The sequence below is a fragment of the Naegleria gruberi genome (assembly GCF_000004985.1).
Source record: "Naegleria gruberi genomic scaffold NAEGRscaffold_79, whole genome shotgun sequence".
In the NCBI taxonomy this organism is placed as follows: domain Eukaryota; phylum Heterolobosea; class Eutetramitea; order Acrasida; family Naegleriidae; genus Naegleria; species Naegleria gruberi.
This window is the reverse complement of record NW_003163248.1, coordinates 85,097-100,614: the sequence shown is the minus strand read 5'-3', so window position 1 is coordinate 100,614 and position 15,518 is coordinate 85,097. Positions and strand designations below refer to the sequence as shown.

Sequence of the window (15,518 nt, the reverse complement as noted above, 5' to 3'; positions counted from 1 at the left end):
ATGAAACCTAAAACTGCCAAAAAGACTACCAAGACAAAGAAAGGAACCAAGAAAAAGAAGTAAATTGTTTTAATACTTTAGTTTATTTTGATTCATATAGTGGAATAATTCTGTTGAAGTTCTTGAGTGATATCCAGAAAAGTCAAATTCATCAGAGTCTTCCATAGCTGTTCTTATAAATCTTTCCAACTTTGGCAGTACCAGGTCTCTTGGATTGTGGTTTCTCATCTCTGCAAAATAGGCAACTGCTTGAGTTACATCATCTCCAACACAAGTACTAGAGAAAATCTTTTTAAAGTGTTCATTGTAATGGCTGAACTTTTCATTCTCCTTCTTTTGCTGCAATTCATACATCCATTCATCGTTTTCAACACTACTATTTCTCAATAATTCATAAACATTCTCTACATTCTTTTCTCCATTCTTTGGGTTGGCATATCTGTCAACAGGTCTGTCAACAAATTGAGCACCACACAAATAATGAGTTTCTTCATCAATAAGAACACTGGTTCCAATAAATGCATTCAAATTACACAAATGAATGGCTCTATCTATAACTGAACCAATATGGGCACTGTATCTAAGTGTCTTGTTACCAACATTACCACTCAACATGTTACCAGAAGCAACACCAATATGAACCTTAATAGAAGGTTGACCATCCCTCTTGAAAGTTTCATTATTTGAGGTTAAAGCAGTACTAATCTTGAGGGCAATATCAGCACAAGAAGAACTAAATCTATCAATCTTAATCATAAATTCATCATGGGACTTGATTTCTAAATCTGCTTTCATGGATTTACAAATAGACGATACTCCTGAAATCAATCTACAAACAACATGAGACAATTCATGATAATTTGAATAGTGCCTATCATCTAATCCTGGAATTTTCACATAAACAATACACAAATCCTTGTAAGAAAGTCCTAATTTGAACATGCTTGAATTTGCCTTTCCTCTGTGTTCAGAAAACTTTGAGTGGCCACTTCCGTTATGTCCATTTTCAGACATGGTTGTAAACGATGGCTTTGCATCTCCTTCTCTAAAACTGAATCCATTACTCAATTCGTTTGGATTCCCAGCATTCTTAGAAGAATCCTTATTTGCAAGATTATTGTTATCATTCTTCAAATATTCGAATTGGTTCAAAACTGATTCTGGAAGGAACGCTCTAAATTCTTTCAATTGACCAACAGTTTCTGTTAAACTTCCATAAATATTGCTAACTTCAGTAAATAATGATCTATGCTGCTCAATGCTCATAAGGTCCATGATTTCAATTTTCTGGAAATCACTTTCAAGATTCTTAAATGGTTTTGTAACGACTGTACCAATAACGATACTTAAAACAACACCAAAAATGGCAAAGAATAATGTAACACCAAGAATAACGTAACTACTAAGAATGGCACTTGCCTTAACTTCTGTTTCTTCTACAAACATTGTAATTTGCCAAACAATATTTGCATATGAGAATTGATACGAAGAAACCAAATACTTGTCAACTGTAACAACATTTCCTTCTTCTACTTTCATATCCAAGAATGCTTTCATCAAGCTTCCAATACCTCTTTCTTGAACATTTCTAACTGGAATTCTCTCAGAATCCAGATTTTTAATTGAGAAAGAAGCACCCATGACGTAGGCATCAGGACCCAGTTCAGTAACCACCAGGAAACCAGTATTAAGCAACTTGGTTGAAAGAAGGTACTGTGAAATCTTGAGCAAATTCAAGTTGATCTTTACAATACCAACTCTTTGCTTGATATTTGCTTTCAGTAATTCTCTATCATATACGGGCGAACTCCAATACATGGCCAATCCACCATTCAACACTTTATAGACGGGACCATAACCACCATTTGGATTAGTTTTGAGCATTTCCACAGAAGCCATATACCAATCTGTTTTAGCGACCACATAGGTAATATTCCTTGCAATGGTCATTATGTTTGCATCTGTGTGATTAACGCTGTACATGCAAAATCTGTTTGCAGCTGTATCTTGCCAAGCAAAGAATAACTGCTCAGTTGGAAACTGATTCAAATTGTAAGCATGAATGACACTCATATTATTTTCTCCAAAACATAAATTGGCACCTGTTATTGGAAAGTTAATCATTTTCGTGAATAGATAATTCTTCATTGCTAAGAAACCAGGTGTTATCGTAAACATGTGATAATCTTGAGCAACTGTATCTGCCATACTCTTTGCAGGCAATAATTGAGACATGAGGAAATTCGACACTTTTTCATACATGATTTTCATTGTAGTTTTCGAGTTATCAATTGAAGCAACTTGATTCATTTCAAAAGCAGTTATCCAAATTGAAAAGACAGTTAACAGAATCAGACCTGTAATGACCAGAATTAAGAACAAACGGATTGAAAGTAAGCAACCCAATATTGGATTTCGCTTTTTTGCTACTAAGGGTTCACTGATGGATCCATCCACTGAATCCAAATCATCTCTCTTCTTTATATCAAAACTCTCTGTTTCTTGTTGTTGTTGATTTGGTTTTGAAGACATTTTAGATTGAAGTGCTGGTTCTTCATTATGATGATGATTATTAGGCACAACTCTATTCGTTCCCATTTTGTTTTGTTTTTATATTGTTATGTAATGGAGATTAATAATTTAAGTATTTGTTGTGTGTAGTGTGAAATTATTACTGCTTTTAAGCTAGGTAATATATTTAGTTATATATAGAGTCTTAGAGGAGTTTGTTTTTCTTCTGTTGTGCAGATATTTTCACCGTATATATATATTAGAAGATGATGAAGATGTTAGATATGCAACAACAATACTACTACTGAGAAATGGAGGGCAAATAAAACGACACAACACACTATTTTGTAGGAGAATTAAGATAATGTCAGCTCTAATTGTTACTGTCTTTCTGTTGTTGCTGTTCTTGTTGAACTTGTATTGTTGTTGTTTCTTTTTTTAACGGTTGTGTTGTTGTTAAGGTTGTAAGGTTGTTTGGGTTCACTTCTTCTTGGTCATGCAATGATGTTTGTGTTGTCTAGAAGTTGAGAACACAGTGTGTTGAAAGCGCGAAGTGTTGGTGGGCTTGTGTTGTGATTGTTGTTGTGAAGGAACATTAAGTTGCTCCTCACAGCATGATTCACTGTAGTTGAGTGACTAACATGGTTATTTAACTCCCTACATGTTAATGCCCTTCTAATGTGAAGCATTTACAGAGAGAATTCGTGTACGGCACTTTAAATGGACTCACCTCAACGTGGTCTTGTTCCAAATAGTGATGAGTACTGTAGTTGCAAATTTTGTAATACTCGTGTCCGGTTTGTTGTGGTTGTAACAATTAATTTGGTCTTACTGTGTATTAATTTCAACATCTTTAGGCCTTAAAATGTATGTTGTCAATTATTAAGGGGCCATTTATTCTTCTTCATCATCATCCCCATCAAATGTAGAAGCAGTTGGTATGAACTCTTCTTCCTCAACAACAGTGTGTACAATGGGAGGTCTTTGTTTTGAAACTAAAGCTCCTGCTCTTGGTTTGAAGGCAGATTGAGATTCAGGTTGTGGGACTTGTTGAACTCTTTTAGCAACATGGAATTGTTGTCTTGTTTCAAAATATCTATTTGGTTCCTCCTCAGGTTCCATTGGGACTTTGAAATTCTCCTTTGTTTGGAATGTGGGAGGCTTTTCGCTCTCCTGTTGTGGCTTCATTGAATTCCTTGTTGTATTGGACTGTGTTAAAGGCAAAGAGTGATTTAACAAATAAGGTGAAATACCTGCTCTTGGTGATTCCTCTGGTTTCACGGAAGGAGGAATGTTTGTAGATAGGGAGGGATAAAGAGGGGTGTATGAATTCATTGTTGAGGAAGAGGACAGCTTGGCTTTTTCTTCTCTTTCTTCTCTTTCTTCTACAAAATTCACTCTGACATTGTTAACTGGCTTGTCAAAGAGCACTTTTTGTCTGTCAGGAACTTGAAGTTTAACATGTCTTCTCTCCAGAATGTCAGGCTCTTGTTTTTTGCTGAACCATTTCATGTTCGAAAACACAGAACCCAACCAATTCCAATTTGAGGTTTTAGGTACGTAAATGTCCTCTCTATTATGCAGGTCATTATGAACTTCCCTCTTCAAACCTGCAACCGAATGTAACTTGTTAACAGTTGGAGTTGGTTGGTGGTTGTATTCGAAGGCATTATTTTGGAAAAGGGATGGTTTAAGGCGGTTGTAAGGTTCATGTCCATGTTGTTGGAATCGATTCTGTCCACTGTAAAATCTGTTATTGTCATAGCTACCTTCTCTATCAGCATTGGTTAGTACTTGTCTAAAATTGTGAGAAGAACCCTTGACAAGATCATCTTGTTCAATTGTTGTCCTGACCTCTGTGAAATCCTCTGGCTCGAATTGCTTATTTCTTTGGAAGATGATTTTTTGAATTTTCTGGATATATTTGATAAAGTGGAGATGTAATTGTAATGAATTGTCAATTAATTTAGATCAAGTTTTCCATTTAGACATTTACATTCCATTCATGAAAAGAATCATCACTGTATCTACTTACCAATGCAACTACAAGAAAACACAAGCAAATCAAAATTGTCTTGACGTGAGCCTCTTGCACCAATAAACTTGAAATAAAACACGCCAACATGACGACAAAATAACCCAAACTCTTCTCATTGATAAAACTTGCCATTCCTCCAATAGTTGAATTCAAAATTATAATTAAAACTAGTGATGCATCACTCTTTCCGAATTTAATTAATGAATACAAGTAAAAGCACAGCAAGGGAATTTGGAAAAACAAACTCAACAATATAATTTGATGTTTGAAACTCTTCGTAATTACATGCCAATTTACAGATAATTGGAAATATTTAATGGCTCTTAATCCCATCACGAATAATACAAATCCCATCATGATCAAGAAGGGTAAAATAGGAATTGATATTTGTATAGATTGAAAAAGAACATATCCATCATCAAGATATGATTCCGATGATGATGGTGATGATGAATAATCATTACTCCTATATGATGATTGATATTGTTGTTGTTGTTGATGAGAATTGGAAGCTTGTTGGTGATGATTTACATAATGAATGTCTCCATCATGATAGTATTCAAATTCACTCATTTTTTAAAGTCAAATAAAACAAAAACTTTTTAATTTTTACAAAATATTATCATATTTAATTCCAAAATAATGAGAAAATTAATGAGAAAAAGACGAGAGTGGCATGTTTCTATTTCAATATTTGCGTACAATTTCATAAAGTCCACCTTTTCTTAGAGGACAATTTCCAACCAATCAAAAATTACCTCTGCTCAACCAAGTTTCTCTTACAAACACTTTTCCAACAGGAGAAAAAAAATGTCGACAACAAACAGCTCTGCTGCCTCTTCCACTTCTGTGGTCACTCAAAAAACAACCACAAACAATGACGAAGTATACATTCCAGAGGATCAGAAAATTCCAAATCCCAAAATGGCAGTCTTTAATCATGTAGTGCTAAAAGGAATACAATTGGGAGGATTTTTAGGTAGGTTTTGATCATTCCGATTTGTGTTATGATCATCATTATTGATTAAGGTGCCCTCTATACTCCAATTCACTTTGCTACCAAACAGTATATTCTTAAAAAGCCACTTGCTCATTCACTTGGTGAATCAATCAAGATTAAACTTCCTCGATTCATTTCGATAGGTACATCGATTGGATTTGTCTTGACTGCAGCCATGTATTATGGAAGAACTAGAACCTTTACACAGAATAATTTTGATGATAGAGCTTTCAGAATTGCACACAATAAGATGAATATGTTTTGGGATCAAATTTGGGTTGCCTCAGTTTTGGGTTCTGCAATCTTTTTCACCTTAAAGAAGAAACCAATGATCGTTGGACCAATGATTGGAAATGCAATTGGAACTCCATTGTTTGCTGCCTTGTGGCCAATCAAACAAAAATTGGATTAATTTGTTTATTGGATTGAATTTGTAGATTTTGTAATATAATTATGTTTTTTTTATGAGAATATCTTGGAGATTACAATTCTTATTTAACATTCGAATGATATCAACATGTCGACAAAGATTTTGATTAATGAAATTGTTTATTTTCTTCTCGTTTCCAAATGAATCTTAACTTGCTCATTTTCCATTAAAATTTGTTTCAATCTTTGAATTCCATTAGCAAATGAATAATCAATTCCAACACTTTCCAAATTTAATACAATTTCCAAAAGAAAAAGATCAGCCCACGTCAACATTCCTTCAATGAAATATCCACACTTAGTTCCATTCAATAAATTATTCAATCCACTAAATACTCTTTGCAAAGTTCCTTCCTTAAATTTCTTCAATTCTTCTTCTCTCTCTTTTTCATTACTAATTTCATAGAAAACTCTAAAGAATTCAAGCAAAACTTCATTTAAGGAAGCAACTACTTCTTCAGTGAGAATTGCATCCCTTCTTTCATTGAGAGGATATAAATTACCTTCCTGAGCAAGATATCTGGCAATTGCCAATGTTTGATAAACATGAAAATCATCGGAAACTTTCAAGTAGGGAAGTTGACCATATCTTGTAAATGGTTTATGATTTTTCCACGATTCTCCTTCGAGTCCAGTTAATTGGTATTCAATTTTACCAACTTGTGCAATTAATTTCAATAATTCCTTTTTCAATTTTGTGATAAATATTGTAAACCATCAGTATGTGCGGAATATAATTACCTCTTCGTGAGCTTTGAAATAAACAATTTCTACAACCATTATAGTGATGATTTGAGGCAACTTTTTTGAAAATTCGAATCAAAATAAATGTGCATCATTAGCTCTTCTTCAATCCAAACTGTTATCTCTCCAATTCTCATATATATGTGTGGAAATGATTCACAATATAAAGTGTGTAAAATATAATGAAAGAAAGAATTTAACAGATTGATTGGAAATCTTGAACATTGGCTATATATTTATTCGTGACTTTCTAGTAAATCCACCTTCTGAGTTTTTCCAATCTTGTACCATTGATGATTCTTGATATCTTGTATGGAAAATCTCTTTTCACAATTGACTTCCAAAATATTATGCAACAAATCTTTACAACATTTCGAAATATTCTGACCACAATCATCACTTCCCATTGCATCATCTCCATTTACATCATCCTTCAGTGGAACTGTAAAGTGCATGAGCAATTTCTGTTGAGCTCCACGAAATGGGAAACAACCAAACAGTATCTTATAGAGAAGGACTCCTAGTGCATAGACATCAACTTCAGATCCATATGCCTTCTTTAGTAACAGTTCAGGACATGCATAATTACTATTTCCACAAAATAATGTATGTTCCTTCTTAGTGAAATCTGTTGGTTGACAACTCAAACCAAAGTCAACCAATTTTAACCATTTCTTTTCAGTATCTAGAAAGCAACAATTAGATGGCTGTATATCTCGATGCAAAACTTTTAACTTTGAATGCAAATGATCAACAGCATCCACCAGTTGACAAAAGTATAATTGTGCTTGACTTTCTGGAATGATTTCAAATTCATCGAAGGGATTATCCAGACAACCACCTGACAAGTACTCCATTACAAATAGATATTCTGCCTCGCTTTCATGAATATCTAATACCTGGACAATATTTTCATGTGGATTATCCCTCAAGAGTTTCATAATTTCCATTTCATTTTGCACATACTCTTCAATACCAATGAGTTTGACAGTTTTCTTACATAATCTCTTGACAGCTACCTTTCTTCCCAAACTCAAATCCATTGCAAGTGAAACTGTTCCATAAGTTCCCTTACCAATCTGATCATCGACCATGAAAACATAACGATCCAGAATGCATGGACATGTCTTTACATAGACTTCACAATCTCTGAGGGATTTTTGGATTTTTCTCTGATGATCTGAAAATAAACTCTTATTGGTGTATCGAGTGACAGTTTCGAATAGAGGGTTCATATGAACTGTTTGTGTATAGGTATCAAACAAATGTGAATCACAATCTAAATCGTCATCATTCAAAAAACATTTAATCTTTCCATCAAATTGACCATCTTTCCTCTTTGACTCCATCGAAGTTTTTACCAACATTCGAATACATGCAGCAATATTCTCCAAATGTTTGATCGATTCAATCTTTAAATTCTCGAAATTAAGAAACATGACTTGTCTCTCCTCAACAAACATAATTCTTCCTAAAATGTTTCCCATTGTTGCATGATCAACACTCAATCGCCTCGAGTAGTGAAACAAGCCACTTGGAGAAGTTGGAGTTTTCACACCATCAATACTTGGAGTTGAGGGAAAGAAGACTGTGTTTCTTCTCCTCTTGGTACAATTGTGTTGGGAGTGGAAGAAATTGTTATCATTGGTTTCGTCTAGTGAAGGTGAAGGAATCTTTTGAGGAGTTGCAATGGTGAGAGTGGACGCTGGCGCTCCTTTTGATGAGAATGCAGGAGCTGTTGTTGTGCATTTGTATTCTGATTGCATTAAGGACTTGGAGTTTCGTCCATCCTTTCGTATACAAGAATTTGATCCTTGCTCTGACTCACTTCTCTTCTTACTAAAACCCTTATGTAAAATATTGCTAACGCATCTAGTCAATGAATTGTTCGATTTACTATTTGATGAGGTCAAACAATTTGTTTCCGAATTTGCAACATTAGTTTGTTTAGTTTCCATGATCTTTAGCCGAGTACTCAGATGAAAGTATTTGTTTTTTTCTGAATGAATAAAAACATAGGTAAGTCAGCATAATGCTTTGTTCCCTTCATTCCATTTGAGTAATTAGCGTTGATTTGTTGGTTGTTTACTTCAATCCAATTGATAATTTAATTGCAGTTGACTCGTCACATGTTTTCAAAAAGGATGAAGTTAATTTAGCGTTTTACTTTAATAGAAAAGTGGGTATTGTTAAATGTTGAATTAAATTGAAGAATTTTTCTATGTTTTTTCAATAATTTGCAAGATCCTTTCGAATAGATTTGTAAATCGAGATCACAACTTATTCGAATCGTTGTTTAATTTTGGCAATTTACCTTATAAATCATCAATAACGCATTTTACAATGCGTATGTGTACACTTATTTCAGATTAGATAGTCTATAGAAAATTATCCACTCGTCAACTCTTCATATACAATGGAATCTAATGATTTTTATCAGAAAAGTTAAATTGCTTCTTTTATAACAAGCCATTCAGAGAAATTAACTATGAACATTAAAAGAATGAAGATGAACCGAGAAACCTTTAAGTTTTCTCTTTGAATATTTCCAAAAACTAATTCCGAATTGTTGAAACTATAGTTTTATATAGTTGATAGTTTTGAGTTTATTCTGCAGAGTTTAAATATTTAAAATAATCCAATTACTGAAATCAATGCAACCACAAATCCAATAAGCATTACATTATGCAATCCTCTCAAAGATGATGAATTATTAGTGTTGGCAGTTGAGGTGGAAGTTCTCTTTGATCCAGTGGCACATGTTGAATTGAAAATTGGACATTGTTGTGAAGTTGGTGGAACATAAAAATTGGTGAAAGTTGCACTCAATTTCCATGAAGAATCAGATTGTCTTACCCAGGTCTAAACATTTAGTTTAGTTTAAGGAATGGTTTCGAATAGAATGAAAAACTTACAGCAGATTCTCTTTGATAATCGCCACATGGACCAGTATAAGTATAGTTAGCTTTGAATTGGTCAACTGGAATTTTACCCTTAATAACAATATTGGCACAACTGTGATAAACACTTCCACATTGAGGACTTGAAGAAGATGCTTTAGGATAAGCACAACAAGTTCCAGCAGCGATCTTATCAGTCATTGGATTAGTCAAAGCAAGTGAACACTTTGGACAATCAATGTCTGGAATTGTTACTTCGTATTGATAAATCTTGAGTGAAGAGGATTCAGTTGCATCATTGTGTGGAATGTGATCTATGAGAATACTATAATAACAAAAATCTATTCGAATCATGTTAAAAAGGAGCAATCTAACTTACAATGAATCATAATTAGAATCGGAATCAATACTCAAAGCAATTCTGAAGGGAGCTCCTGTATGTGAAATAGTTTCTTCAAATTGAAGAGTTTGTTTTCCTGGTTGAAGAGTTGTTATTGATTGACCATTTCCGAAGAATTCAATACCTCCACAAGGATAAGCTATTTATTGGATAATTAATGTCACACATAAAAATAAAGTACTAACACTTTAAACCAGAATCAGATGTTCTTGGACTATTTTCATTTGATAAGAGAACAATGTTGATTCAACATATTAAAGTTGATTTATGACTTACGTTGGATATTTCCATCTGGCATGGGCATCAACCATAGTTGATGACGTTAAAACCAAGAAGTACAAGACAATGAGTAGGAGGGATGATGATTTCATCATTTTTTTGTGTTGTGAAAAAAAGAATCCACTCATTAAATGTCAACAAAGATTGTTGAAATTTATTGATCTGCTAGGTTCATTAACTGTCAGAAATATGATTACAATAAGATTTATTTTATGGATACAATGGTGTTTACTTTTGATTCATGAGTTCTTTTTCCAAATCTTCGAGAGAAAGAGCTTGAGAAGAGAAATCTTGTTGTTGATTACCCATGAACATGTTTGGATGTGGTGGGAACATGCCATTGTTTGGAATGAATCCATTTGGGAACATATTACCATTTGGTGGAATAAAACCAGCAGGAATTCCAGGATGAACTGGATGGCCTTGGGGACTAAATGGAATGAAAGCAGTTGGACTGTTTGGATATGGTTGGGATGGCACAAAACCTGTTGGTGGCTTTTGCAAAATTCTAATTGGAGGTTGATTTTGATTCATGAGAGGGCTAATAGGCATTCCCATATTCATTGGAATGGTTGGAGAAACTGGAGGTTGATTTCCATTTGGTGGAAGTAAGTTTGGATTCAAATGTACCATATTATTTTGTGATAAAAATTCATTTTGAGGAATGATTGGCATTTGTTGTTGATTAATCATTGGTGATTGTTGAGTTTCTACAGTTGGTTGTACAGGTACAGATGCAACATTAGCTGTTGATGTGGTAACATTAGATGAACCATTATTTGTTGATGTTGTAACATTACTTGGTTGAGATGTTGCTGTTTTGGTTGCAGCTGCTGTATTTGTAACTGGAGTGTTAACCTTAAGCTTAATCTTCTTTTCAGTATTGGTACCCATCTTTTTCATCAAATGTGATGGAACAAATGGAGAATTAGCTGATGTCTTTGAAAGTTTTCTTTGGGCAGCCGATGCTGGTGAAGTTGCACTGGTCTTGGAAACTGATGATTGTTTTGAAGGAGTGAGGGATAAATCTTCAGGTAATTTAGTTTCTGACTTTTCATTTTGTTTTTGTTCTTGATATTTTTGGAATGGAGAAACAAATTGTGAAGTTGGTTGTTGAGTGGTAGCTTCTTGATGTGCAACATTTTGTTCATTTGAAATTGGTTTAAAAAGTTGATTAATCTTGTTTGCTTCAGGTACTTGAGACTCTTGCATTGATGGTTGGTTTGTATCATTTAATGATTTAAGGAATTGAAGTTCTAAATCTTCGGCACTCATCATTGAAATTTGATTTGATGCATCAATAACTGGGAATTGTTCCAAGTGAATGTTATGATTAATTTCCTCTTCTGGATGCTTTTCAATTGTTGTAGGTGCAAAATTATTGAAAGCTTCATGATGATGAATAGGAGGATTTGATTGTTTACGACTTGGCATTGCTGATGAGCCTCCAAATAGTGCTGTTACATTAATAGTTGCTCCACCTCCTGTATGAGTTTGATGATGGATTGGTAAAATAGCTTGATCTTCAACATTCAAGCCAGTTTGTTGATTATTGATATTTAAGAATTTGCTTGCTCCACCATTGTTTGTTGTGAATGGAAGAGGTTGTGAATGTTGTTGTGGTTGAATATCAGATTCAAATCCGTCTCCAAAACCAAATCTAGACTTTCCAGACTTATTTTGAAGTACTGAGGAAATGACAGGATCTCCTTTGTGTACAGGTTTGACTGGTTCCTTATTCAAGGAATCATCAAGAGCAAATAGTGGCTTGTCTCTCTTTTGGGATGGAATCATTGATTTTGGTGTTGGAAGACTAATAAATTCATCTTCAATTTCATTCAATTGTTGTTCTTTTGGATAGAGGGAAGCTTCAGTAAAGTGGGATGCTCCAATTCCACCAAACTGTGTTTGATGACCTCCAGTGCTGAGTGTATTAAAGTAATTCTCCAAGTCACTAGCATTACTTCCGCCCATTTCATCCATAGAAGTTGGTTCAAGGGATTCATCAAGTAATTCATCATCAAAGCTATGAAGTCCAGATTCAAGAGACTCTCCTTCCTCTCCTCCAAAGTCAAAGAAGGAACCTGCTCCTACTGTAGCATGGTTAATCTTTCTAAACTCTTCAAAGGCTTTCTTTCTTTCAATTTCCTCATTGGTTAATTCAAGAGGATTATTTTCCTTTGTATCAATACCAGGGTCAAACCAAAGTGCTCCTTTTCCACTTGTTCTCATAACAGTGCTACTACTATTAGTAATAGCAGATGAGGCAAATCTACTGCTACCTGATGAAGAATTTGTTATTGTTGAAGACGATGTATTAGATGTATTATTGGAAGGAATAGCATTATTTTCTCTGCTGAGTGATCTTCCTCTTCCTGAGAATGGTTTGCTTCCGAATAGAGATTCATTTTGATTGATACCAGAGGATTGTCTTGATGGTCTAAAGTAGTGTAAAAAGTTATCCAATTGTTATTATTAATACAACAATAATAAAAACATACCTTTTTGCTAGTTCTGCTGCTTTTGGTGGAACAGGAGTAATTCCCCAATCTAATTTTCTATAGTCAAGATCTGGTAAATCATTGTGTCTATCATTACAAATTGGATTTTTTGTACCAACTTCGAGAATTTCTCTAATGGTAAATCTCTTTCTCTTTTCATTTGGATATTGTTCTTCTCTTCTTTGTTGAAGCAAATCAACAGCAGAAAGAATAGATTCTGCATTAAATTGAAGAGTGGTACTAAAGATTTTTTCAATAGCATTAGTAGCAAGTCCTGCTTGATTTTCGCAATCATCATCTAAATTATTTTGAGTACTTGTTGTATTATTATTATGTACTGTTGTTGAATGATTGTTAGAACCATTGGTTGTATTTGGACTTGTTGTTGTTGTTGTATGTTCTAATTCTCCTGAAGGAGAAGATTGTTGCTCACGATTAACACTTGATCTTCGTCTACGCGGTTGTGGAATGATACGAGATGGATCAGTTGTTGTTTGTGTTGGTGTTTTATTAGAAATAGGTACTCCAGATGAAGGTGTTGGAGTGATTGGTGTTGTTGTTGATGGTGTATGATGATGACTGTTCCTATTATTCGAATTTCGATAGGAGTTGTTACTATATTTTGGAGGCATTTTTTTAATTGTTTTCCTATTCAACACTATTGAGACAATAGGATTTGAGTGTTAATAATAATACAAAACCACAGTGAATCATGATGATCACACACATTGAAGTGCAATTATAGATCAACAGAAAATTAGAATGTACCTAAATGATTGCCAGGCAATCAAATGCTGAGAGATAGCATTTTACAGCGAGAAGTATACCAAGCAAAAAGAATGGAGCCTTAGACTTAAATAGATTCATTAAAACGTAAAGTGTTTGTTAATTCTAAACAATTTAAAATTCATTAAGGAATTTAATTTTTTAATATTAAATTTAAAATATAATTTCTTTTTTTAAGGGTTTAAAAAGATTATTTTTTGTTGTTATTTGAAGAATGAATTTACTCATGGGTGTCCATATTTCCAGTGGACGATTGGTTATTTTCTAATTTGCAAAATATACTACTAATATAAGGATGTTGCATAGCTTCCTTTGCTGTCATTCTTTGTTTGTGATCATATCGAAGTAATTTATCCAAAAAGTCAATAGCTTCTTCATTTGCCAATTGAGCATTTTCCTTGTTAACAAATGTTGACCAAGGTTTTCTTGGATATCTATTTCTAGAGAGAATTCCTTCATAGTGAGCGGAGAGAGTAATTGAATATCTATCCAAATAATCATACAATTCTTCAGTTCCTAAAACCTTTGCAATTTTAACTAATTGGTCATAATTGTCTCTACCATGGAAGAATGGTTCCTTTCTGAAAATCATTCCAGCAAACATACATCCTAAACTCCACATATCAAGAGAGTAATCATATTCTCTAAAGTCTACCAAAAGTTCTGGTCCCTTAAAGTATCTTGAGGCAACTCTAACATTGTATTCTTGTCCAGGGTGATAAAATTCAGCAAGACCCCAGTCGATAACACGCAGTTTCTTTTGCTTGTGATCAATCATGACATTGTGAGGCTTGATATCTCTGTGCATAATACCCATAGAGTGGCAGAAATCGAGAGCCTTCAATAATTCATACATGTAGAATCTAATATCAAAATCTGTGAATGTTGGATATAAATAACGGAAGTCAGTATTATCGACATTTTCCATCACAAGTGATGGTGTTTTTGATTCTGGATCTCTAACAACATCTAAAAGTTTGACAATGTTTGTTCCTCCACAAAGATTTTGAAGAATTTTGATTTCTCTCTTGATTTTCTTCTTCTTTACAGGTTTGAGAACTTTAATGATACATCTTTCGTTAGTCTCAGCATTTATTCCCTCAAAGACTTCACTATACTTTCCGCGACCTACTTTACGAACAATCTCATATTTATCTTGAGAACTGTATTATTATCCAATTTAAATATAGTTATTATTATTATTGTTATCCATAGTTGTTATTGTTATTCAATTTCATCATCATCACCATCAATTATTTAATTTTCTCGATTTTAATATTCTTCTATTAATCAACAACTTACCCCCAGTTAATTTGCAAACTTTCATAATCCCAATATTCCTTTGGTTTTCTCAAGTTTACATCAGCGTACACTTTAGCACGACTCATATTCCTCAAAAGCGGTTTTAAATTTGACGAGAGGGTTTTAGTCAACAACTTGGTTGGAATTTTTTTAAAAATGGCGCCTATTGAAGCTGCCGCGTTACAAATTTTACTTCCTGGCCTTTAATATTAATGAAGAAAATATTCCTTGACAATTTTGAGTGTTTTTGTATTGTAAGAATATATTCTGAGATTGATATTCTAGAATGAATTGTTTTGTGGACTTATGACATGCACTTTCTGATATTTAATTTCCATTGAAACAAAAAAGACAGATATCCTTATTGACCAAATAATACGTCTTTGATATTAATACTGAGCCAATAGATAATATCTGTTGGTTTGGAAAAATATAGAAAACCACCTTCATATATTTATAAGTACAATAAAGTATATTTACTCTTATCAGAATAGTGGATATTGTATTGATTTTGATTCAATTCTGTGCTGCCTTCTCTTTTCTTGATAAAATGGCAGGGCATTTTTTCCGTTGTAAAATCAGCAAATACAGAGTCAACCCCAAAAGTTTTTTATTTCTTTGTTAAAAA

At 33.6% G+C, this 15,518-nt stretch overlaps 8 protein-coding genes across 8 annotated transcripts; 1 reads left to right on the top strand and 7 right to left on the bottom strand.

Moving 5' to 3' along the window:
* Nucleotides 1-151: 151 nt before the first annotated feature.
* On the bottom strand, nt 152-2,598 carry NAEGRDRAFT_75320 (uncharacterized protein; the record flags this gene model as incomplete). The annotated part of the gene is made up of 2 exons (XM_002669652.1): nt 152-245; nt 320-2,598. The coding sequence occupies 2 exons, from the start codon at nt 2,596-2,598 to the stop codon at nt 152-154; spliced, it is 2,373 nt and encodes a 790-aa protein (XP_002669698.1).
* An 807-nt stretch (nt 2,599-3,405) lies between these two features.
* On the bottom strand, nt 3,406-5,122 carry NAEGRDRAFT_75319 (uncharacterized protein; the record flags this gene model as incomplete). The annotated part of the gene is made up of 2 exons (XM_002669651.1): nt 3,406-4,425; nt 4,547-5,122. 2 exons carry the CDS (start codon nt 5,120-5,122, stop codon nt 3,406-3,408), a joined length of 1,596 nt encoding a protein of 531 aa, XP_002669697.1.
* Nucleotides 5,123-5,359: 237 nt separating this feature from the next.
* NAEGRDRAFT_75318 (uncharacterized protein) lies at nt 5,360-5,961 on the top strand (the record flags this gene model as incomplete). The annotated part of the gene is made up of 2 exons (XM_002669692.1): nt 5,360-5,528; nt 5,579-5,961. 2 exons carry the CDS (start codon nt 5,360-5,362, stop codon nt 5,959-5,961), a joined length of 552 nt encoding a protein of 183 aa, XP_002669738.1.
* A 137-nt stretch (nt 5,962-6,098) lies between these two features.
* Nucleotides 6,099-6,758, bottom strand: NAEGRDRAFT_75317 (uncharacterized protein; the record flags this gene model as incomplete). The annotated part of the gene is made up of 2 exons (XM_002669650.1): nt 6,099-6,662; nt 6,720-6,758. 2 exons carry the CDS (start codon nt 6,756-6,758, stop codon nt 6,099-6,101), a joined length of 603 nt encoding a protein of 200 aa, XP_002669696.1.
* Nucleotides 6,759-6,958: 200 nt separating this feature from the next.
* NAEGRDRAFT_75316 (uncharacterized protein) lies at nt 6,959-8,680 on the bottom strand (the record flags this gene model as incomplete). The annotated part of the gene is made up of 1 exon (XM_002669649.1): nt 6,959-8,680. One exon carries the CDS (start codon nt 8,678-8,680, stop codon nt 6,959-6,961), a length of 1,722 nt encoding a protein of 573 aa, XP_002669695.1.
* Nucleotides 8,681-9,350: 670 nt separating this feature from the next.
* NAEGRDRAFT_75315 (uncharacterized protein) lies at nt 9,351-10,396 on the bottom strand (the record flags this gene model as incomplete). Its single annotated transcript, XM_002669648.1, has 5 exons — nt 9,351-9,584; nt 9,638-9,947; nt 10,002-10,161; nt 10,208-10,236; nt 10,299-10,396. 5 exons carry the CDS (start codon nt 10,394-10,396, stop codon nt 9,351-9,353), a joined length of 831 nt encoding a protein of 276 aa, XP_002669694.1.
* A 133-nt stretch (nt 10,397-10,529) lies between these two features.
* NAEGRDRAFT_75314 (proline-rich SH3 domain protein) lies at nt 10,530-13,434 on the bottom strand (the record flags this gene model as incomplete). Its single annotated transcript, XM_002669647.1, has 2 exons — nt 10,530-12,741; nt 12,803-13,434. The coding sequence occupies 2 exons, from the start codon at nt 13,432-13,434 to the stop codon at nt 10,530-10,532; spliced, it is 2,844 nt and encodes a 947-aa protein (XP_002669693.1).
* A 374-nt stretch (nt 13,435-13,808) lies between these two features.
* Nucleotides 13,809-14,976, bottom strand: NAEGRDRAFT_75313 (uncharacterized protein; the record flags this gene model as incomplete). Its single annotated transcript, XM_002669646.1, has 2 exons — nt 13,809-14,751; nt 14,891-14,976. 2 exons carry the CDS (start codon nt 14,974-14,976, stop codon nt 13,809-13,811), a joined length of 1,029 nt encoding a protein of 342 aa, XP_002669692.1.
* Between the last annotated feature and the right edge of the window lie 542 nt (nt 14,977-15,518).